Source organism: Pygoscelis adeliae, unplaced genomic scaffold, assembly GCF_000699105.1.
Source record: "Pygoscelis adeliae isolate BGI_AS28 unplaced genomic scaffold, ASM69910v1 Scaffold372, whole genome shotgun sequence".
In the NCBI taxonomy this organism is placed as follows: Eukaryota; Metazoa; Chordata; class Aves; order Sphenisciformes; family Spheniscidae; genus Pygoscelis; species Pygoscelis adeliae.
Window position 1 is genome coordinate 1,209,468 of NW_008824357.1, and position 25,752 is coordinate 1,235,219.

The window sequence follows — 25,752 nt, forward strand, 5'->3', positions numbered from 1 at the left end:
GCCAGGAAGTCGCCGCTACTGACAAAACCAAGAATCTTTCCCAAGACTAGCTTTAAAACCCCTGAATCCACCCCAACATGCACAGCTGAGGTCCGAGAGGCAGTTTCGCTTGAATGTAGTATTGCTAGGAGGCTGCACTTTGTTCTATGTGAAATCTACCTGTTCAGTTCTGTGTCATCTTCACATCCTCACTTCCTTTTGCATCTGTGCTAAGCAAATTTCGGGTATCCAGTGCATCATTTGCAATATACAGATACACACAAGAGCAGCAGTCTTGATACCACGACCCTCAGTCTTCCCCAAACAGCAGTTGTTAAACCTACGCAGTTCTTTGCAAAATAGAGATGAATTGTACCAGCTCTGATGCAAAAGAAGCATCTAATTACCTCTTTGCCCTTGCGATAAGATAAAGAATAAACCTAGGCCCTGATGCTGTGAACACCTATACACATGATTAATGTTACTCAACAAGTTGTTTCCTTAACTGTTAGCAAGTATCATCATTTGAGTAAAATTAGTCACATGCTATGTAAGAAGGAGTAGGGCCTACTGGTTTATTCACCCATTGGAAAACAGTTGCTGTCCCTGGGGCAGTTAAATTTTTTACAAGGCTAACAGGTGAAAAAAGGTAAAATCCTTACAAAGGCTCATGGTCAGGCATGCATGTTACAAGACAAATACTGTATTTAAGAGAACCAGATCTAATAAATATTAGAATTTTTACATTTTCAAACCACTGCACAAGGACTTAAAGAAATTAAAGTATGGTAGCAATAGTAGTCTTGTTAACAATCTCTAACCCAGCCATAATTTTACAGCAGAAACATTATCTTAGTTGATCAAATAAGAGGCATTATAATAACTACCTATAACTAAGCCACAGAAATAATTTAAATATAGGTAACTGAAAAGTGAAAATTCTCCCAGTCAAGGTAAGTTCACGACGACTTTAAACTTCATTCTGAACATTTCCGTGAAGGAAGAGTAAACCTAAAAGCACAATTAGCAAAAATATCTCAAGGTAAAAACTCATGAGCCTTATAAAGCATCAATATCTAGTTCATCTTTGGATAAGCCTTATTTGCTGAAGAGTTTAAATCTCTCAAATAACTAGGAACACTTATTTCATGCAGCTTCTGTACTCCACGTATTTCCTGATTGTTGCACCATTTAACATTTCTGTAAGTGCAACAACTTTGCAAAGCCAAAAGCCAGAAGAAACACTTGCATGGTAAAACTACATTTCCACTCAGTTACTGATAGCAATAAAATACAGAAAATAGAGCATCTCAGAATGCAGTATAGTAATTATCCATGTCATCACTTGGTATTTTGTACTACATAACAACATACTGCCAGACAAGAATTCAAACAACTTTTTAAAAAGCCACGGGGGACTTTGTACTCTAAAGAAGGCATTAAAGGTACTGTATCCTAAAACAAGGCATTAAAGAAACCAGGATAAAACTAAACGTTAAGACTTAGTCCCATAAAATGGATTTTAAAACCTGAAAATTCTATTCCCGTTCCAATTTCAGCAATAGTTTAAAAAAGAGCCGTCAAGGATACTGCAACAGTAACTGACCTGTTCAGATTACAGCAAAATCTGACAGCAGTTTATGGTTTTGGAGTGGAAGTGGTCAATGCATACTACGGCTGGTATTGTCATTCGTGAATGAATGCAGATACTTGTGAAATCCCTCCCTCTCTTCATTCCCGTGAAAAATAATTAATACTGGTTAAAATCATTACAAAAAACATCATTTTATTTTCATGCATCTAAGGTAAAACACAGAGTATTTGTATAAAGAGGTAGATTAAAAAAAAGAAAACAGATTCTCCATTCTTTGTCACTTTTATTCAGTAGTTTGTTTTGTTTTTTGTTTTTTTTTTTCCTTATTTTCTCTTTTAGGGTGCCAGACATGGCAAGGAGTGATTACAGTCAACTGTTCATTAAAACATTTGTTGCAACACAGACCCCCTTTACCACTGACCCCAAACGGACCCATTTCATGTGCTTTATTTTGTTTTTGTTTTTTTCATTACACCACCACCAAGGCTAGGTGGAGGGGGATGAAAGGGAAAGGGGGAGTCCAGGAGGCCAGAAGGAGGACGAATGCTACAAGCCACAGCAAGAATGAGCTGTATTTAATAAAAAAAGGGGGCCACGAATGATACAGTAATGAGGTTACACAATTAAATCCCATAGCATGATTGAAGGCTTTCCCTGTGTTTGACGTCATCACAATGGAAGGCATAAAAAGTGGAGTAAACCGATGTTGATACAGTCCAATCTAGTCCATTAGGCAAGATGGTGCAAGTAGTCATTTAAATTAAAAAGTGCCCTATCCTCACCTAAATGGCTAGCAGACATGGAGAAGAACGCAGTGACGGATCAACAGAGCTTTCTCCATGTAGCTATAAAAGTGTGTTGTCATATGGCACATTTTTAAACACTGGAAAGGGGTGCCATAATGGACCTCTCATCTCTTTCGTTTACAGGTACAAATGCTAGGTTCAACTATTTCAACTATGCAGGAAGTGGACTCTTCAGTTAGGAATGCCAACCCTAATTCATTTTGTCTTGAAATATATACAAGTTGTTTGTAGTAGCTACAGCAATGATGTTTTCCTTAGGATGCCAGGCTGTGTGTAGAATCTTCTTGTTGAAGTCTAGGCTGTCAACACTGATTTCATCCTTCTTTCGCTTACCACTTGCGCATACTTTACGTGGCTTCAAAACGGTACGGGGTTTATTGTTTTCCCGGGATGCCTCTAAGGTGATGTCTCGCTTTGTGTTTCTGTCAAACATTCTGAAGAAGTTGTTGTAAGATCCCGTCATGACAATGCTGCAGAGAAGGAGAAGGAAGAAAGTAACAGTTCAGTCGAAAATAACCTCTTTTATGAAACATCAGGGTCCTGACTAAGATCATGCCTTATTATATAAGCAGAAAACAGGCATCCTTGCCCATACCTTCTACAATCTAAAGTGAAACTAAAGCATTTGAATGTTTTATAGATTTATAAAAAAAAAAGCTATCTTCTTCCTTAACTGGACCTTTTAAAAGGTACACACTTTATTATCTAAGCACTCCAATTCCAATGTCATCATTCAATTTGCTTCTCATGCACACATGGGGAAGTGATCTAATGAAAGCCAAATACACCAGATTTTTAGCCATATAATTTTAGTTACATGCAAGTTGCATGAATTTAGGTACTAACTAACATACCTTGCTTGTGATAATACCTTACAGAAGATCCTTATTCTATATCACCTTTCAGTAAGACAAATACACTTAGAAGTTTCCCTGTCCTTCCTTTGCCTCAGAAAAAAAAAAAAATTAACAGATACTGAGTTAAATAAACCGCTATGCCTGTCAATACCGATAGGGACACAACGAGCTGATTTAGATCTAATGACAATTTAATGACACGATTAACACAAAAGCGATAGCTGTCTTAAATAGTAGTACTGACTAGTCAACCATGCCTGAGCGAGGCAAACTTGGCAACTCACTGTAAGAAAGAGAATTCTTAGAAGGTTTTTCCCAAGTGTTCTACCTTTTGACAAGGCAGCTTAAACAGAAAACACACACAGAGGTTCCCCAACAGCCCTGGTGTAGATTCTTACAGTTAGAGCACCAATCAGACAATAGGGTTTGAGTACATGGGCCTTATTCCCATACAAATCATTCCAAAGTTGGATCATAACAGATAACAGAAAAAAAAAACCCAAAAACCCAAAGATAAACACTAGAGATAATAAACCTAGTGGATTAGGGTATTGGCAGTATTTCACCAGTTAAAGTTTGCAGAAAAGCATCTCTAATCTTACTGCTTCACCCACCTCTCCAGTTTAAGTGGCTGGAACAGTTGATTAATATTTCATTCCGGCAAAGCAACAAAACTCAATTTCTAGTCAAATTCTACATCTCTTTAGTACTCTAAGGCAAATCTCTGTAATCCTATGCTACAACGTCAAGGGTTAAGAGCTAACATACATACATTAAAGTCTACTGAAGTACTAAAATACTATCCAAGCCAGTCCATGAATAAAACCAGACAGGTATTTGGGGCCATGCTTCAAACTGCCCATTTTAAGAATAACTTGGAAAGGTCTTACATGCATATAGAGAAGAATTAAACTTGCCTGTCCGATCCATTCCAACAGCATTCAAATTTGTCAAAAATGCAATCATTCTCATACAGTGAACAAAGTTTACTTCTGAGGTATTCATGCACCTGGAAGAAAATTAATTAGATAAGTGGAATGAATAGTGAACTTGCATACCTGTAAAATACCCTTCATAAATTCTGTTCCAAAAGTAGTTAAGTATCTGACAGTGCTTACACCCTATTCACAGGAGCACACACAGCTCCCCTCCTCTGACTGTATGGATAAAGAGCAAAACGAAGAGATGCATGAATTAACATATTCTGCTCTACAGAGATTTCAAATGAACTCAAATAGTAGCAAGTCACTTGCAGGGGGGAAAGAGACATCTCCCAATACTTGGCAATTCTTCAGAATGCTTTCCCTCTCTGAGCAGTTGTCGTACCCTCACTACCCTTTTAGATATCTAAAAGGATTTATCAGACTTTGCTTCTTTCTAAAAATCATGCTTTGGTGACTGATCTTCCTCCTCTGCACGATGAAGAGGATCCCTTCATGAATTTTCTTATAAAGAAAACACCACAGCGATTTTCAGTGCCAGCTAAAAACCTTTTCTGCAAAGGAAATGTTTTATCTCCTATTTTCTCCTGGAAAGAATAGGAGAATATGAAGTCAACTGAAGACTCTAAGAGACATGTGCTATCTCACAGCTGAAGATTACCCTTCCACATTTCCATTGTGTAAGAGAGAGGCTTTTTCATACCCAAACATGGTTTTGGGTTCTGCAATCAGCCTGCAAATAGCAAGATCCTTTAGCACATGTATGGAACTCACAAATCTCACGGATGCTTTGCCTGGACATAGTGATCTATAAACAAAAATTTAACTGCCACATCAAGACTACTAGTAAGACTCAACATCCTTCAAGGTCTTAATTTCTAGCCTACATCATCTTCACCGAATACCTGGTATGTTTCCACAGGTCTGTTTTCCATATTTAAATCCCAGATCTTCACTGACAGGTAATCTCTAGTCATCATATAACGACCACTATGGCTAAATTTGACATCAGATATGGAAGAGATGATTTCAGAGAAAAATGATCTGTTGCTAGGATCTTCTGGTTCTTCAAACACTGTATAAAAATAAAATAGGCATTTCAAGAGATAAGTTTATGTCTCTTCCAATACAAGATACACCCAAATTAGGTTAACATTTTCTCAATAAGCTTACCACATTGGGCTAGTCTGCCTGCATTATATACAATAGCTTTCAATGAGAAAGCCTTATAATACAATTGCCATACTCTGAAACATTTTATTTTCATAGCAAGTCAACGTCAGCTTCTAAATAAGTGAACTACTCGCTAACATTCAGAGTTTTCATTGACACGTGTAAGATATCAAGCACCAATTACAGACCAAACTCAACCAGTATTTACCTCCTGAAGTCTGCAGAAAGCCGTTCCTAGTCCTATTATCTAGGCAGGCTCCCCAGCTTAAGCTGCTAATAATTTTATTCACTACTTTTACTTTGGCAAAATAAGAATCTAAGATTTATTTAGATTTTAGGTCTAGTCAATATACTACAGAAATCCAATATAAATATACACACATACACTTCAGTGTTTAATAGATTCTTATTGAGTACTTAGTTTCATCTAACAGCAAGATATCATATTCCACAAAAAGACAATAAACAATGCAGGACAGAACTTACATTTTGAGTGTCTGTCACAGAGTGCTGATGCTCTCATATCACAGAGACGAATCGTTCCTTTACTGCTGCTGTATACAAATGTATTACAGCTGTTTGGGTGGAACTCTGCAGCTGTTATCACCTCTGTGAGCTCTTCCATGTTGGCAGGCTTAATATCTACAATATCTACAGCATTTTGTTAAGAAATTTTCTCCAGTTTTCATAACATTTTTCAGCATTAAATGTATTCAGCAACGCTTCTTCAATGCTTCACCAAAGTATATCTGAAATAGCCAAACAGAATTAAAACAAGCCAATCAAAGCAAAATAATGCTTGAAATTTGGAAGCAGGACAAGACTTCCATGCCAAAGGCTGTGGGACCCAGTCACAAACTGGGCAGAAGTTAAAATCAAGTCCCACAATTTGTCTAGAAAGCAAGACCGTAACATTGCATTCTATATCAGTTTGAAGTTAACTCTTGTAACAGCACAAGCCTGCTTAATTGTTTTGCTTCACTTCCGCAGTAATTAATATATGTCATCCAATTTTTTTCCACATAAAACTTTATTTTGCTTAAATTCTAATCACACTACTACATTATAAAGAAGGCATGTGTGATTTCTGCTCAGGATCCTGCTGATTTGTCCACAAATCTCTGCTCCCAGCAATGGGACTGAATACATACTCCTGTGATCCTACTGCCTGCAACATCTGTAGATGCACATGCGAGCGGGGCTGAGGGTTAGGTTAGGAGGTAAAAAAGAATAAACATTGCTGAGATAAGGATGGTACTCCTCTGACTTGCTTCCTACTGCAAGTCAAGAAAATTTTCACAAGATAGTTTACTGTAATGCTGCCTTCCAGAACTGCTCACCTAACTTGAAACCTTAAACTTTTTCTAAAAGAGTCTGTTTTCCACCATGCAAATAACTAGTTCTCCTTCTATTGCTTATGCTGAGCTACCTCTCCAGAAGTCCTTACAACTACTAGGCAGAAATAACCAGGAAATGGAGAAACATGCTACATAAAAAGCTTTTCAAGAAAGGAAAGAAAATCCAACAGTTTTGTTGTAGCCAAGCTGTTCCCATCATACAAAACAATGCAAAAAAGATACTAAAACTTCTGTCTGTAATTTCTAGGTGCCACAGGTTAATCCGCAAGTCATCTGCGGATAAGTACGTTTCATAATCGCTATTAATGGAGATGGAATTGATGTGATACGTGTGAGCATTGGCAAATATTCTTCGTGGACTAGCTTCAACCATGAGGTCCATGGGCCTGAATACTGGCACCTGCAAAATACAAAGCAATGGAAGTTTCAGACACAAACGTACTACAAACACATTAGCACTCATAATTACAGTCCTTTAATACACCAAGCCGATTAAAATACCTCAAAATCACCTCAGAAGTAAATGTGTCTGCCAACAGGCATCACAGAAAATGTGAAGTTAATAATCTGATGGGGCAGCTACTCACTGAGCCACAGGCTAATCTGTGTGCCGGGGGCAGAGGGAGAGGAGAAATCACTTGAGTGTGGCTAATTCACAGAGAGTGAACTACTCACCCGTAGTGTTGTAACTGTAGTAGGATCCCTATACCGTCCATCTTCTTCCTTTAAATTATAACCCTCTGGTCTTTTGTCCCTTTCACTGATTTTCCATAACTTTATTGTTTTATCTGAAATGAAACAGCCACAGTTTCAAACCAAAGCTCTAGCAAAGATACTAGTCTTCAGAGTTGATGCACTTTAACGTGAAGCCTTCAAACAAGACAAGACCACCTACGTGTACCAAAAAAGACGAAAATACTGCGTGGAGAAAACAAGACAAGATAAAAAGCATTAAAAAGACCTCCTCCACAGTTTGTTCTTTTTCTAAAAGTTATAGCAAGTTTCAGTTAGAGTCAAGATTGTTATGAATGGCTAATATGAGCTCTCACACAGTTAGTTATACACGTACTAAGGTACTGAATAACAGCTTAGCTAAGCCCCTTTGCTATAAAGCAACCAAATCAGAAACGACTAATATACCACCCCATGCTGTGGGGCTTCTGTACCCAGTTAAGCCAGAACAGCAGTACAGTTAAACAGCACAACTCTTGTGTAGCCACATCCCTAGATACTTGCATTTAAAACCAACTTGCTTCCAGCCTTTTGGAAGTGGAGAGGATTAGACAAAATCCTAATGGCGAACCTATGTAACAATAAGTTACCGTGCAAAATTAACTATTAAGTCATAACTTACCATTTGTAGACAATAAAAACTGAGCAGCATTTTTCTGGGGTAACCACCTAATTTTGTTGATCTTCTCTTCAATTTCTAAACTTTTCAAGTAGTCAAACTCTGGTTCATGGCTTTGAAAGGTACTGTAAACATTGTATTCTCCCCTACTGTGAGACTGGGTTTTGTTCTAAAAAGAGAATTAAATGATCAAGATATGTATGCAATGTACAGAATGCTTTTCAAGGCTGCAGGCAGAAGCCAGAACTAGATATTTATGCAGCAAGATATAGAGGCAGACTGCTAATTAGCATAAGAATGGGTTAAGACTTCTACACTCTATTGTTGCCTATGCCAGATTTGCCAGAAGTATCCTTTGGTGTACAACTTGCCTTATTTTAACGAGCCTGTCGAACAGACAAAATGAGGATCATCTCTTTTGCAAGAACTTGATTAGAGTTTCTACTATTTTGGCTAAGAAAGCATCAGAGAAGAGCGAGTTATCGCAGCAGCTTTTGTCTCGTAAAGTTTCCATAAACTCCCCTCAGCCACGTGAATAGTATCTCCAGCAAGTTCTCATATTAATTCCAAGCAGCTGAACTTACAAACAAACATTTTGCCTAAACATTCTAGGCATGGTAAGTTTTCTTTAAAAAAAAACAAAAACTCAAAACTCTTCATCATTCTCTCATCTTTAAATTTTCCACCTCTCTTTTTTAAGGAGAATATTCCCCAAGAGAGCTACACAGCCACATGTATGGCAAATCTACTCTGTGGGTAAGTTCAGCTTGCTAGGCACACTATGGAAATCCCACGTGACCTCTAAATTTATACAAGCAGCTCCACTATTCTGGTTTACAATCTCCAAATTCCCTGAGACCTTCTAAACCGCTTAAGAAGTTTTTTCTTCCTCATTCTGGAGATGAGGGGAAAAAAAAGTTTAACACCGCTGCTGAATACATCTTTGACATTAGAAGTCACACCTGCAGCTAGCCTGTTCAGGATGGAACTGTTTGGAAAACCAAAACACCTCCAAACTTGCATAATTCCTCTTTCTAAAAGCTATGTTTTAGGCAGTAGCTTCCTAGCAGTAATATTGCACTGCATGGACTGAACCTTAAATTCCCTCCAATGGGTAAGGTGACAGAAAACTGGAACAATTTCTGAAATAGTGCTCACTAGGTGTACATGAAATTAGTTCAAGCTTAATTTTGTGATATATTCCTGTTCCACCCATTTCAACAGGTTGCACCATCAGATGCCTTTCCTGTGGTATGTTCTTGACTAGGGACTTTGCTCCTTCCTTCCCTTGTGTCTCTCATGTCATCCCTTAATACCTACTAAAACATACTTCTTGATACGATCCTTGCTAGCCCACATTTGTCACATTCCTTGCATCATTTTCTCTTGCTTCATACCCTTACATTAATAGCTGGCAGGAATTCTTACATTTTACAATAAGCTGTGGGGGAGGGAAAAGCAGACAAAATGCTTCGAAATAAAGTTTGGCACTAGAATATTGTACCACACCTATGAATTACACTGGCTTTCCCACCCTAGAGAACGGAAGGAACTGTGTTCTAAGTTTCAGTTAGACCTAACAAGTTAAGCAGGGTCACTGCATAGAACAGGCGACTTCTAAAGTAAATCTATTGTGCTTTAGGAAATGCTTGTCATGATTCAGGGAACTTTCCTTCAATTCCATACTTACCATAATAATGGAGTCTTAAATATACTTCTTGCGTATTCTAGTAAAACTCTACAGGACTAGAATAATATCTAAAACCAGTAACATATGAAATCCATCCTTGGGATAAAAGCAAAATTTAAACCATCAGACCGTCTCATGGCACTCAAAAAAAAAATCAAAACAAGAAAAGGTGTTGGCCCAAGTGCCTTATGTTAAATTCCAATTTAGGTAATTACAGACTGCCTCCGCAAATTCCTCCCTCAGTTTCAATTACATACAGTATTCATTTCCTGCCTGATACTTATGTAATGTCACTTACTACGCGTTGCAGAAGGGCTGCCACATTCCAACCCAGAGGTGGCAGTGGGTAAAGTTAAACAAGCCTGTATAACTCTATACAGAGCACTTGTGGTTTAGTGTTTTTCTTCCTTGTATGTATGGTCTGTAAAGCACCCTGGAATGCAGTGTGATAGAAGATGGTACATAAATCCAACCAAAATACTTAAACAATTGTCTTTTAGATACTCTTACATATAAAACTTGCTCTAGACAGTCGTGCATATGGCATAACTAACTACTAATGCATTAGGGAATCCAGTCCCCATTGTTCATTCCCTAAACACACTCAGGAGTCAAATTATGCCAAAACCAATTCTGTGCAACTTAATCTGATAACCCAGGTGGTTCTTACTATACCTAGATTCACAGATCATAAGGATATGAGCCATGGGTTATGCATCAAAAACAGAAGTAGTCATTTAAAGACAACTCACTTGAGAACAGGCTTAAAGCTATTTAAGCTTTAAGCTACATTAAAGGATCTTTAAAGGATGCAAGCTAAAACTCCGAGTTTAAAAAAAAAAAAAAACCACCAAAAAAACCCAACAAAACACTGTAAGAGTTTGTGCCCAAAACTACAGCAAGATTACAGTAAGGATACTCTACATACTATGTTCATCTCAGACTCTGGCCAAAGAAACTTGGGAAGAGGCTAGTCAGTCAGGTATATCCCACTAGATGGCACCAACTGACCAAAGTGATTTATTTGTAAAGAGAAGGTACTGCACTCGAATTGCCCACGTACCAGCAGAAAGCAACTTGTTCTGGGGAACTCTGGAATTCTTCAGGTTTGGGATTTTTAGATTTGGAACTGAATGAACACTAAGGAAAAAAGCAGCAGCATGATTTTTCTAGGCAGTGAGATGACAGAAGTGCCTTTTTATCCTCTCCCTGAAATAAATTCTAACCAAGTCAACTTCTAACTACAACCTTAGTTAAAAATCAAGCACTCCATCTCAGCTTTCCCACCTTTAACATGTGAGTAGAGGCCCTTTCCTAGCATTATAAGATTTATCTGTAGAATTCTGCAAAGACCAAAAGAACAAGTACAAAATGAAAAGATACCTTTGCTACTCTGAGTCTATGATTTTACCTGATTGATATCAGAATGGAAAAGGATGTCTTAGGTCACAGGTACAGACTCACTTAAGGGCAACTTTTATTTCCCCAACTACAGTGAAATCTGAAATAATAATCACAGCCAAGCAGTCATTGTAAAACAACCAACTTCAGCTTTCCCAAGGTCTTTTTGTGTCCTACCCCCCCCTTTTTTGTTTCCACTTTAAACACTCTTTAGACCACAGCTAAAGAGTGTTTAAAGAGAAATTAATTTCTAAGAGTGTCACAAAGTTCTAAATTAAATTTAAGAGTGAAGAAATTATTTTAATCACTTATTACACAGGCATACACTTTGTGTGAAGTTTTTTTTTATACAAGCCAAGACCTTTTCTTTAAAAAGAGAATGAACAGAACAGAGGACAACATTAAATATACCTGAAGTAGTTAGTACTCACCTCCTGCTCCTGTTGAAAGATGACAACTCTACCTCCTTTGTCTCCTGTTGCTAACAACTCTCCAGAATGGTTAAATTCTACTGTAGAAATTATATCCGCTGCATAGGAACACAAATAAACCCCACAAGTTAATAATTCTTCTAAATACTAAGTGGCCAAGAAAGCTACGATTATAAGTAAAAAAGAAAATGCATACTTCCAATTCAGTTTAAGTATACTTAAGTTGCAAAATACAAGTAGGGATTTCTTCAAAAATATAGCAGTAATTTTTTAAAGCTGTACATTTGAAAACCATTTACTAGTTCACCATGCCAGAGTTACAAGTTCAGTGTTGTGCACTAAACTGTTTTTAAAGGTTTTATATCATCACTTCTTAGAACCGATTTTCTGTTATGACTGCTACTCTAGAATAGTACAGAAATGGATTTTCAGTATGTACTGTAACAGCAGAGAGAGAGACAGTGTATATACATATTCCTGCCTTTATTTTCTCCATTCTTTCTGATAGACGATTTAAATACAATCATTACCCATATGATCGCAAAGCCTTTTTTTTTTTTAAAGACACTGTACGCATTTGACAACTTAAGGGCAAAACATATTAGGGTGGAGATGTTCAGACACAGTGTCTAAGGAATACAAGGATGTGGAACAAAAACAGCTACAGAAAGTTAGGAAATAAATTCAACAGACTGTCTCTAAAAAACTTGAGTATCTCTTCTGGATGAGGAAGGTTTACATTACCACAAGTATTTTTATATGGGGTGCTAAAATTAAATTGTGAATATACATTGACAAAAAACCCAGTCATGCCTAGTATCAAACTGATCTGTTTAGACAGCAAAAAGGACAAATTGCAACTTAAGCTCAAGCACACCAATTCACATTTTCAAATGCACACGTGCCCCTCATACTTTCAAATAGTAGAATCAGAAGCCAAACCATTCTTTGAACACCAACTTCAAATTGCAATACTACTACAGAAATCTAATTTTTTGCAGAAGAAAGTACCTAAGGTTTTTACACATGCAAGTCTTCAGGCTATTTCACTTTCATGTCAGTCTAACGTAGATAAACAATGTATCCACCTTTTCTATTGGATGGTTTATTCATTCTCCCTTTTAGAGTTTAAAAAGGTCTGGTACCTGCTCTACAGACCAAAAGCTACTGCTAAACAAGAGATACTCAGTCTGAATTTAAACAGACACTATTGTGCAGCATATCACAGAAGCTATCTTATCATAGACAGCAACAAGGTTATTTCATTTTGAAGGAGTGAAACATGCAGGATTTTCCTCTTATTCATTTAATACCAAAATGAAACTTACGTCATTCTCAGGTTGTCCCAAACACATGGGCAGTGGCCTCTGAGGACATTAGCAAGCTGTTCTTTAATAACTGCATTACACAGCAGCTACAAGCATGCAGCGTTATCTGTCTGTAAACTGCACAACGCAAAGACAGCCTAGACGAGCAGGCCAAACTCAGCTGAAAAACCCTCAGAGGCAAAAGATGCAGAGTCAGATTCTTGGCACGAACGGGTATGTACAGCTCAGTTGTGTTTTCTAATATACAGCATTAACTGCCATATAACAAAGGACAAACACAAGATTATCCTATCTCCATCAACCTCCCTTGCCATGATTATCTGGCACTGCTGAAACACAAAGAGGCTGAAATTTCTCAAGAACACTGTGTTACGTGTTGAGGACATAAACATGATGTAAGCTTGTACGTAGATAAACCAGGATCCAGATCACACAGAGAAACCTTGATTTGAGTGCACAAATCAAGGTTCATTCCCCCCCGCTCCCCCGGAAGGTAACAGTTACTTTAGCCATTCATTCACATATTTGTGAACAAGATGAACAGATTTATCTCACATCTATAAGACTTCAGACTGCATACCATTCAGATGAAGATATGGCATTCAATATATACCTTTCACAGGTGAACAGGGCATAAAGGTAACATACAATTCATCAAATCCAGTATGCAGAAAGAGTGAAATGCAAACCAAGTGATCTAAGTTTGACTATTCCATAGAATGCAAACCACATTGTTGTAACCCTCTGACAGGAGAAGAGCTTAAGGAAGTTATCAATTAATTGAAGAAAAACAAGATAACTCACCTCTCAATAGTGAGAAGTATACAGAATAATTACTATTTTGAAAAACATTGAGAGATTTAACACTGCAAGCTAAGCCAGTCTTAAAACAGAGAAGACGATACAGCAAGTTATCAGCAGATCTAAATGTGTGCATGTATGCGGACAGAGAACAGCAAAGAAAAATTTGCCTTAAATATCTTATATATCCATCGAAGAATAGAAGGATAAATTCATTGTAGTACTTATTTGGTGAAAGTCACTGGTAAGTTTTACAAGGTCAAAAGCCTTAGGCTTGAAGCCTTATCATTAGAACAGGCAGCAACAACAGCCAGAAGAGCCTTAAATTAAGGGATAAAACCTCCATTTTCTTAGGTCTGCTGATGTAATATATATTGTATTTAATTATACAAGTCTCATACGTAGCAGAAAGCTAACCACTTTTCTGTAACAATTCTAGACATTCTCACTTTTTGCATTTATTTTAACTGTCAAGATCATCGAAGCTTGGTATCAGTCATCTCCAAGCCGATAAAAGTCCTGCTTTCTCTATAGGCTCAACTGCGTGAATGAACTTTCAGTACTAACATCCCCACACCTCCAACAAGTCCAGCAACCTCAGTCAGTGGTGACAAGGTACTCAAAACTCTCCAGTGCCTGGTCGACACTATGCAAAAGATATTTTCAAGTACTTGGATCAGTTTTAAATTAGAAACAAAATACATTCCTTAGCAGCAATCACAACAGAAAATTATCAATTAGGTTTTTTAACTCAAGCTACATATATAATCTGATGTGCCTTCTGCACTGTGATCTTGGACTGTTCCCTTTCCAAGGACAAAACAAGCGTGCTAAAAAAGTAGGCAGAAAAATTATTTCTGCTTAACTAGCCCCAAAACAGGGCTGAGATGCATATTTTATACAAAAATCAGTATTGCAGAGCAAACCAGCCAATCATACATTTTAAATCCAATAACTCACCGTTAAGAATATTGTATTCCCATACCTTGGTCAAAGAAAGAGACAGACATCAAGGCACTGGTGTTGCACTGGGCGGATGTAATAGTGTTTGAGAATTGACAGGGGAAGCATTTCATCTTCCGCAGTGCACTGATTCGCTTGTGTATTTTCATCTGTATGAACACCCTCGTTGCCAAATAAAATCAATGTTATCCTTTTCTTTTCAAGTGGTAACTAAAATTCCCATGATAGTTACATGTAGGGTTATTTTAGTCCTTCAGCGCTGCAACGGGCAAAAGAGCATCTATAGAACACGCTGCCTTCTCTCTGCCTCCTCCCTTTTGTGCATGCTATTTTTGCTACAGTCTCTAGGTGGGAGTCTTGCAAACACAGAGGGCTGCTCCCACTGTCCAGAAGCTTGTAAATGATCCCTTCTGCACGCAAAGAGCACTAGGGAGAAATCTCTGAGGGAGAAGCAGATGTATAGGTGTTCTATTGTCACCAACACCAATGGCTTTTGGAAATATGATGTATTCTATTGTTCACTGCTGAATTCATTTCAATGCCCTCCTCTTCAAGCACCAGTATCAGAGATAAATAACCACCAAAACCTTATCTGATAACCATACCCTCACAGGATACAGTTAGATAGCGTTATCTGTTAATAGACTTCCACAAAGTTACCCATGCCTTTAGAGATCAGATTTGTCTCTCTCCTCCCCCCCCAAGCATCTTGAGACATCTTTGACACCAAGATGAAGCGTGACATTTCAAGCGCTGAGATTTTTAGCACTACAGGGCAACAAACAACACACAAGATTAAGACAGTCTGAGAAAAGTAAAAAAATAGGACAGAAATGTGCATCTACATTCCTGTAGCGTACCTCCAATACCTGTACTAAGTTTCTCCCTCTTGCATAACTTGGGATAGACAGCTCAGGGGTTACTATAGTTTTTAAAAGTACTTCTTGGCACAAATGTATACGGCTGTCCTTTAGTTCCACTTAAATATCCCTACATAGACACTTGTTGTTAACACCATAGTAACACTTCTGAGACTACTAAATACTTCCAAATAATGGTTTTCAGTGATCTAAAAGCAAAGGGAAAAAAATAATATAAAATAAAATATCACCTACACAACCTGAAGTCCATTTACTGTTGTTGTGCATGTACATCACCAAGGGAAAATGTTTTGCAGCAGGTTGAATGAAATGCTATAACCAAACACAGAACTACTGTACAGTAGTATCCCTACCTCAAAGAAACAAAACACGCTACAGGCAAACCAAGCCAGCGATCTTAAAAATCCCACCAAACCATGAAGAGAGGCTTCTGGTCCCTGACCTATCAGCACATGCCAACAGGGCAGAGTCCTCAAAACCTCCTGACTGTTCTCACAGAATACAGCGACTACAATCCAATTTCTTGCAACTGCTGTCAAGGTTGCTTTTTCTTCTGCACATGGTCTTTATTTTTCACAACCTGCTCTAAGCTTTTTACGTATTGCTTCAATGATACATCTTCACTTTAAGTGCTCCAATAGAAATCAAAACCACCACAAGATCTGGACACTTATCTTCACTAGATTCAAGTAAGACTAGCTTTTCCCATGGTAGACACGGAGACAAGAATGTAAGAACTAAAGGAATCAAACCAAGGTGCCTAGCTTTGGTAGAGAACGGGACAGGATGGGGCAGGGGGAAAAGACATTTATCTCAAAGTTTTGGTAACGCTTCAAGTAACATGTTTGCAGCTCACCATGTGAAAGGGATACATACCAGAAGCTCCCAAGCAATTCTTAACCAGTGGCAGACACATACTTCTGATGAATCATTTTGCAAGAGAACAGCCACTCAACACAAACCTGTTTCCTAGTGGGCTTCTGAAGACAACAATCAAAATTTCAGAATTTTTAGTCAATATTTATTACACCAACTTCTGCTATTTTGGGTAATTCACCTGTCATGTCAGGCAGGATACAGATGGTTTGAGAAACTGGGGCGCTGGGCCAGTGCGCTTACGAAAGATGACCAGTTCAAATGAAAGTAGGCAGATTACACTGTTCAAAGATAGATGAATAAAGGAATCAGACAGATCTCAAATGCCTTTTCCTCCTTTAAAGGAAAGCAATGTTTGAAATAAGAAAAACTCAGTGACAGATATTAAAAACCATTTTCACACTTCGGGGGCCTTCCACGCTTTTCAGTGAATGCTGAACAAGAACCACACACCGAGCAAGTTTTCTGAAATATTAGAGAGAGGGCTGTGCTGAAGTTTTACCACTGTCAACAAGTCTACAGAATAAGGGAATAAAACAGCTTTATCAATCCAAATAAGCAAAAAAATACTGTAATCCAATGACTTCATTCCAGAAGGCCCACTGTGAACCTGAAAAGCAATTCTGTATTAAATTTGTTTCCAGTAATAGAATAACAGATATTTTATTAGTACAGAAGAGGCTATCTATTTTAATGTACCATGAACTTTCTATAAACTCTGCTTATAAAACATGCTTGGTAGGCAAAACATGTCACCTACTCTACAGCAGCAAGTCAATCACGGCACTGAACAAAGAGCGTCTTTATTTCACCAGACCTAAAAGGTTTCTGTGCAAGTTTTTGGAATCACGTTGATCTGCTGCCTAAGCAGAGAGCAAGTAAATGAGTATGTTTACACAAGTGGAGCAATCTCCTGATGTTTCCAAGGACTGAACAAAGAATTGTAGTATTTAAAAAGCATTTTTGGTACTTCTTCATTGTTTATACACCTTCCCAGCGGCTCAAAATACCATTTCTGGAATTTTCCAGAGGAGCAACTCAAACAAATCTCGTCCATAATGTAGAGCAGATTACTTACATGTTGGTAATTCTGTCCTAAGGAGTAAAAAGACAATTCACTGACCAAATGTGGAGCCCACTTCCTCAGTTTGCCAGCCTTAAGTATAGAAGAAGCTATTTTGATCAAACTAAACATCAATTGGTCATTCCAAGGATACTTCAGAAACTGTCTGGAACGGGAAACATTAACAAACCAACTTTTAGGTTTATTATTAAAAACCAAAAAAGCTCAAAAAGCCTCAAATGGAGGAAGCAGCACAGGAACTGATAAACATCATGAGGGATAAAGACAGTGAAATATTTTAATTCAATGCAAAATTACTGAGCATACCTGAGCCATTCTTCCTAGATTATCTCTAAAGATGAAGTCAACACACTCAAAACTGAGCATGAGTATCTGTCCAGGAGAACTTGCAGACCTTAAGTGCCTGGAAATCACTTGTGAATTGTGTGATCCTTTCTAATCCAGGGTGAAGCAAAAACTTCCTGCTTCAGACTACTGAACAGATGCAACTTCCAAGAACTCAACTCGAGCCACAGCTAGCGACAGAAAATTATTACTTTTTATTGGACTTTCTTGTTTCCAGTAACGATTTTGTTTTGGAGTTGTGTACTTCATTGCTGAGGAAAAAAAACAACCAAAAACAGCAGAGAAAACAAAAGCTCCTACAAGGCTTCAAATATTTTAAGCAGCTACACAATGCACTCTGAATGTCTGAGTCATCCCAACATCACTCCATTGTTTGCATGATTTTGATTTACCACACTTATCAAGAGTCCTAATATATTGTGTATTAAGTCTCTGAAGCTAGATAGTAAAAAGTGTTAATCTCAAAGTGAACATGAAAGCTGTTTAAACAAGATTAAGAAAGAGTGACTATACATGTGCGTTTGCATAGAAGAGAGCTCCCAACACAGGATACCACAGCTATACGTGCCAGGGAAAGACTAAGAGCAAAATGGCAAGCGCTGTTTAGTACTGACGGTATAAAAGAAAATACCCTCTGCATTCCAGCCTCATCCCTAATTTATGTACGTAGAGAGGGGGAAGGGAATACAAGGATTGTATACTTTAAAGTCACCATGACCAGTTTTACTATTGACTTAATTTCCCTTTTCTTCATTCACTTTCAAGAGTGATTCTCTGCATTCATTCCATCTCTCAGAAGTGACTAGGCAACAAAACCAAAGGCAGCTGGGATAAGGCATTCCTACTGTTCAGTTTACTTCAAGAGTCATTGCAGAAGTCCTTTAAATAGATCTCTTTACTGGGAGAGGGCATTAAAAATATATTAATTCCTCAGAAATATGAGGATGGGATGAAATACATGCAACACAGAAGTAAAGAAAGGGGTTACCCTTGTGGCAAAAATTTTCACTTCTGTGCCATGAAGCACTGCAAGAGCCAGCTGGTTACTTGTTCTCTCCCAAGTACCAGTCCTGCAATGCTGCTGCACACAAAGAGCACACAAAGCACCTGAACAGGGAGGGGAGTGGAATTTGTATGATAGCACGCTAGCGTCACACTGCTGCTGGCCCTACCAGTGTTAGGACACAAACATGCAGGAGCCGAAGACACAGTTCAAGCAGCAGAGAGTAATTAAGCTGGTTTTGTTGGCTTGTGCACATCTGGGAAATCTACACACAGGGAGAAAGATTTAGAGAGTGTTCTCTAGCATCCACGTTCATTCCAAGTGCTCCAGGCCCTGTGATGCTGAAAATAAAAAACATGCGATCATTAACTCATTTTCTCCATTGATTCTGAAAGCATTCTAGTCCTGTTTGGTAAAGAGGTATTTAAATGTTGAGACTCTCCCAGTCCTATTTACATCTGTATCTATGTGTAATACACACGTAAGATAAGAGTTTCCAAATAGTGAATACATGTAGTACTTCACATCTGAAGTTCACTGCATAAACTACTCACCCTAAGTAAAATAACCAAATCTAAAACCTTGTCAAGCAGTCCTAAAATCCCATACTTTCCCTCCATTTCTTGGACTTTCCTATATTCTCATTTCTTTTTTTATTCACTCTTTCTTCTCCCCTTCTTTGCCAATCTTTGAGGAAAAACATCACTTTCTAGAATAGGCAAGTCCTAATTCAAGTAGGAGTTCAACTTTGGATTTGAAAGCCTGAGTGATTTACTCATTATTATTACACATCTTATTTTTAACTTTCTATTCAGTTCCCCAAAATAAAGGTTGGACCCCTCCTGATAAAGCTTTTTCCTGTAGCTTCCTAAGTTACAGTAACATGACCGATGCCTACCTTGCAACTCTGATTCAGCTCACAGTGGGCCTATAGGTAAGCATGGCTCACATAGTATCCTTAAGTACATCACATCCTTCTGAGATTACTCTTTATGCTGTCAAATCTACATACTAGCAATGACAGTAAGAACTCTTATCACCAGCCTTCAGAAGTAGGAGCTTGAATTCAGTCACTTTTTTTAATGGAAGCAGAAACAAGACAAGCTAAGGGAAGGAACCAGTACTGTAAGACAACTATGTCATAGGATATACGCGTATTAGGATGGCTTTGAATTTACAGATGCATTTATAACATGTTCTTAGATAGTCTAGAGATAATGCAACTTAAGTACTAAGCTCAAAACAATGTTATTCTGTGGTTTAACTTTATGCAAACAACTGTTTTTGTTAAGCCTTCTTAGAAAACACAACAGTTACTGAGCGCCAAACTTCTATTCCCTCCCACTGAAATAATACAGCGATACCAGCCTTAATCTTGTTGCTACTGGTTTTATGCAAGGCTAGTAATTCTCCTAAATAGCTTTACTAGGCTCAATGCTCAGCGAAGAATACAACTCCAAATCCATCTGCCCTACGCAACAGAAGCTGCTCCTGTCTGCAAAGCAATAGTGAGAAGACAGCATCAGAACCGCAGAGAACAGAATTGAAATAGAAGTGACTCTCAAAACCCTTTACAAGTTGGAATAATAATGAATATGCAGATGAAGTATTTTACCAAGGTAATAGTAAAGCAGGGAACAGAATCACCATCTACCAAAATACAGTGCCTCTCATCGGGAAAAGCAGCTCCTTACACATTCAGAAATCTTTAAGTGATTCTAAGTTAACTGTGATACCAAAGCAACTTCCTCATTTAAATACAATTCATAGAAAGCACACTCTGTTCAATATTATAATCTAAGTTGTATAGGGAGTAGCATAGTATTTTAATTCTTGTGTTTGGTAAACAATTGCTGTGCCTCACTGGGCAACTGCTGTTTGTGGGCCAACATGAGTGAGCTTCAACATCTCCGTTCAGGTCAAGTTTCCACCATCAAATTTATCACCAGTTTCCCCTGTGGTCCATTTTTGGACCAAGGCAAGAGGCCAACAAACAACCGTGCTAAAACAGCAGCAACTTTCAGAAGAAGCGGAAATCACTACAGGGAACACTATAATCACCACCACCTCAAGCTTTTATGAATGATCCCTAACACATTTCAGCTACATTAAGCAGTTTGGTTTTTGCTAAGCTAACAGAGCTCATTAAGACTGAACTGAAGGCATTATATGAGCAAATCTGCTGGGGTGGGGGGGGCAGGCAAGCAACATGCTTAGGAGCAACCACATCTCCAGACAGCACAGCTGTATTTGCAAAAGGCTATCAAGCCCACAACCAAAATGCCAATTAAGTGCATTTCTGTCTATATGTGCAGTCTCCACAAGCTTACACTTACAACAGTTTCCTAAACAAGGTCAGAATTTGGCATTGCTAGAAGAGAAACTAAATTGATTTAAACCTCAGACCACTGGCTTCCTGTCTCCATCTCTAGTAGGAAATCCATAGTCTCCAGTATACATGACTCCAAGACACCTGTGGTGGCATAGAGAAAACAGAGATGACAAACAGTAGCAAGTCAAAGCACTCTGAAAACAGATGTGTCATACACGAATGTGAGCTGATTGGTCCATGCTTCCTACAAATTCAAATGACATAAAACTGCTTTAAAGTCTGATCTTTGTGAAAGGAGTTAAAGCATTCACATTAAAAATTAGTATGAGCTTTGGGAAAGAACTTTTACACCTTAAATTGATTTAAAACTGTGATCCACCATGGAACTGGTGAAGCAACACCTGTACCACAATTACTGTAACCACTGGGCTATACCTGACTGTAGAGGTTTTATTTCTGCTCACCAAATCTGGCACTGCATTCTGTAATCCCTTTTATGCAAACTTCATTGTAAACCTACGGAAGAAGAAAACCTATAGGGCTAGTATATATTAGCGGAAAACAACCTTGAACTGGTGCCTTGGAACCATTTCATCTGATGAGAGAATTAAATTGTTTTGTTTTGGTTTTTTTTAACCCCAAATTAGTTTATTAATGAAGTGCTTCAAAAATTACTATGAAAAATCCTCTCACATTAAACTCATAACAACAGCAGATAGAAGATTTTTCTCTATATATAAACAAATGCAAAGCTGTTTGGTTTCTGGATAGAAATCATTAACCCTCATCACCTTGATTAATTACTTTCTATTTTTAAACCTTAAGACATCACTGCAGTTCCTTTCAGAACACATGCATAGGAAACCAATAGGCAAATCCCCTTCTTCCACTAGGTGAAAGAGAATAAATTGACCACAGCAGTATCTTTAGTTCATAAGAAACTGCAAAACAACAGAGTTCTCAGTACCTCGTCTTGCCCCTAAGCTAGACATCATCTAGTTGGGAGAACGAAGTAAGGAGCAGTCAGTCTAACAGCATTCAGAGAAGCAAGAAACAAAATGCATTTACAAATCAGTCTAGATGGAAACACCGCAAAAAAATACTGCTGACTTGGCTGCCCACACTTAGGCACTGCATATTTAACTAATAAGGTTAACCTAGCTCCAGTATTAGTTCATGTAAAAAACATAACACACTGTGGAACTAGGGAAACATTAGTTGTAGCCCTGTTGGTACAGTTTCCAAGTCCTCTGGGAGCTGCCTTCACCTATGTATTACTAGGACCTCCGAGGGTGGGGTGGTTTTGGTTTGGGGTTCCCCCACCCCCACATACTGGGGTGAGTATGAGGTAAGCTGACCTATCCTATGATCCTTCCCATCCTGGAACTGAGAGTGTGTGTATGTGTGTGAAGCTTCTTATAGTCCTCCGCAACTCTGGAAGACTACCACTATCCAAATAATTCAATCTGCAAGTTACTGCTAAGTGGAGACATTACCAGTTCAAGACAGAGCCATTTTTCAACTCAACACAAGCTCGATTAGCCTGAAAATACCTCAAACTCAATAATAAGGGATTATTTAATACCTGACAAGTATTCCCTTGAGTCTCTAAAGGCATCCTCTGCCTTGAAACCACAAATAGCATTGTTCTGGACTTTTACAATACCCTGTGAAAGGCAACTGAACCTCAAGGTGGTCTAAAGCACCACCCAGATATTTTTAATTCAAATAGTTTTAGTCTTTGCAAGAGGCCTCTATGTTTTAACTTGAGGAACAAACCTGGTTAGGAAAGCAACAACTAAGACAATTCCGCTCTTTAGATGTTCATTACGTACATTTAGAGTTTTCCCCCTGAAGAATACCCTAAAAAACCTGTTCAAACAAATGGGATTCTACCTTACTTTATTAGTACTGGAAGCATATTTAGAAAGACTAATAGATATGCATACATACACAGGGATCATCTTACTAGGGAAAAAAGCAAGTGATGAGCATTTAGTTTAAACCTCTTAATATGCATGCTTCCCCAAACTCAAGTATTCCTTAAAACATGACAGGAAGTGCCTATTTGCTTTTCCTAGTCACACTAATTCAGGTCTATTGTTGGCTGAAACAAAGGTCTTTCAACCTGCATCACCCGTTCCCAGGACATTTGACACCAGTTATTAATATCATAAACATAAGAGGCATAAGTGGCAGAAATCCAGACCCACTCCTGGTACCAGTCTTAAATAACCTTAGAAAGGCGGGTGAATAATCTCACAGGTTGCAGAACTACATTTATTCACAACTAGGAACAAGCAGTTAAAGGTCACAGCTTCTCCTTGAGCCTGTCCATTGCAGCCACTGCAATACTATATAATAAAAAAAAAAAGCAGCTCAAGTCTGCCCACAAGCTTTACTCTCCCCAACCAGCAGAACTGTTCCGCTTTTAAACAAAAAGGTAAATCAACAGCAAATCCAACATTTCAGCATGGATACCAGCCAGCTATTCAATGTGAAAGCTTATCATGGGGTTCAGTTTTCTGAACACCACAAAATTCAGCTGCTGAGAGCTTCCAACCTGTGAAACTCAAATCCATTTTCAGGTGGGGAAAGGGGAACAGAAGAGTGGCCCTCCTACTGAGGATGTGCATCAATCCCCTTTCGATTGCAATGAAAACTCCTCTTCACTCAAGGTTAGGATTATCAAAAAAAGATTGTGAACCGTAGTTTCCAGCCTCCAGATAACATCACCTTCGGAGGCTATGCACCTCTAAATTAAGTTGCTATCACTCCATCAGAAAAGTCAGAAGCCAAAACCTTAGGCTTCAAGCAAGTGCCACAGAATTCTGGCAACCAACAAAGTCTGTAACAGCCCAGAACAGTCATATAACCACCAAGCCTTCCTTGAGTGGTTTAAATACACTAAAAAAATTGAAAATAAGCATATGTTCTTTGGTGCTGCAGCAATAAAACTTACCTAAAACCACCTTTTTTTTTAAACCCCAACTGAAGTCTTAGCTAAAATGTAAGCCCAGTAGAATATGAAGTCTACAGTTTGCTTGAAGGGGGAAACTGGCAGTGTCAGTGTTCTCTGCTTCTACAGTTTATACTATAGAGGAAGCATTTTATATATTACTGCAGACATAGTGATAATTGACTAAATGACACAGAAAAAGAGCTTCCTCCCCTTTGAATTTTCCTGTTTCAAACATCTACTATTACAGGGATTGTGCCTTTCAACCATACATTATCCCTTTAAACAAAGTAATTGTACTAAGCAGTACTATATACAATCCACACTAGTTATATTTCCATTACAGAAACACTCTTCAGCCAGCAAAACCTACACTGATTTATGAGAGGTCTTCCTGGACAAAGATGACAGAAGGGTTAAGTTATATTTGTATTGTGTAGAATTTAGTTGGGGAGTTACTCATCATTTCTGTCCTTTGTACAATCACATACAGATCATACACACCTAATTATAGGGGAACAAAATTAACTCTAGCAGGAACTAACTTCATGCCCACAATTGCTTCATATAAGATCTCCTTAGGTGCCTGAATGTTCTGTCACTATCACTCACAAAACTGAGGGACTTACTGAGCAATACAAGGAGAATTGAGACAAAAAGGCTTACAAGTAACAGATTAGATTATTTCTGCTCTAACACAGCGTTTGTCTAGCCTTAGTACTCTGGTACATGACTTGTTCCAACATATTTTCTGCCTGCAGAGCTTCACTTTATAACATGTCATTAATAAAGCTACAGCAAAACTGTTTCTGCATATGTCATTTCCAAGAAAGTAACATCTCAATTTTAGCACTGCTGAGGGCAAAAACTCAAGTTTACTGATTTTCCAGAATAAACTTTATGCTGGAACAGAGAAATTAAATAGCCTCTATTCAGAGAACAGCGCTGCCATTCCTGACCTCTGAAAACATTCCTGCCAACCTGCAGATAAAGGACATCCTATTAACTATATGCAGAGTGAAGATTCAGGAGACCAGAACTCCATCTCAAGCCACTGCTCTCTGGAAAACCTCTATTCTTAGAGCTAAGTCGCAGTACTACACACTCACTAGGCTCCTTCAGGATTTATACATAATGCTTACAGAAGCGCTCCATAATTCTCATAAGACACGCTATGAAATGCAAGTTATACATAGTATGAGGATTCAAAAAAATGCATTAAAAGAATTCGACTAACGTTTATTCAAGCTTTATTTCTTCTCACTGTGATAAACTTGTTAGCGATGTATCTATTTTCCAAAACCACGCTAATTACCCCTTGTAGCAGAAGTGCTTTGCTGTATTGCCTACCTGTTTTATTTATACTTCCATCTTCCTAGGGAACTGTTCTCTATATGCTGAGGAGGAACGAAAAAGGAAGTTCTTGGGGGGGGGGGAATCTCAACAAGCTCAGAAATACCATCTAGGCCTTAAAAGTGTCAACAGTTAAGCTGTTCTTCCTACTAAGTTATATCCAGTTAATAGCACGAAGTCACTGCCTTGTATGGGTATCAGGGCTAGCTTCCATTCAAGACCAGCGCGCAATCCCCACACAGAAAT

General features: G+C 38.3%; 1 protein-coding gene across 1 annotated transcript in view; it reads right to left on the reverse strand.

Moving 5' to 3' along the window:
* Positions 1–609: 609 nt before the first annotated feature.
* The window catches only part of PPP2R2A (protein phosphatase 2, regulatory subunit B, alpha), a 41,915-nt gene continuing 16,772 nt past the window's right edge, over positions 610–25,752 (reverse strand). Inside the window, exons 4-11 of the mRNA XM_009319545.1 lie at positions 11,582–11,679; positions 8,063–8,228; positions 7,384–7,496; positions 6,931–7,108; positions 5,837–6,001; positions 5,083–5,252; positions 4,154–4,245; positions 610–2,849 (exon numbers count right to left, since the gene is read on the reverse strand). Of these exons, the coding sequence (XP_009317820.1) occupies positions 2,570–2,849; positions 4,154–4,245; positions 5,083–5,252; positions 5,837–6,001; positions 6,931–7,108; positions 7,384–7,496; positions 8,063–8,228; positions 11,582–11,679 (1,262 nt within the window). The 3' untranslated portion in view covers positions 610–2,569. The remainder of the gene's footprint in view (positions 2,850–4,153; positions 4,246–5,082; positions 5,253–5,836; positions 6,002–6,930; positions 7,109–7,383; positions 7,497–8,062; positions 8,229–11,581; positions 11,680–25,752) is intronic.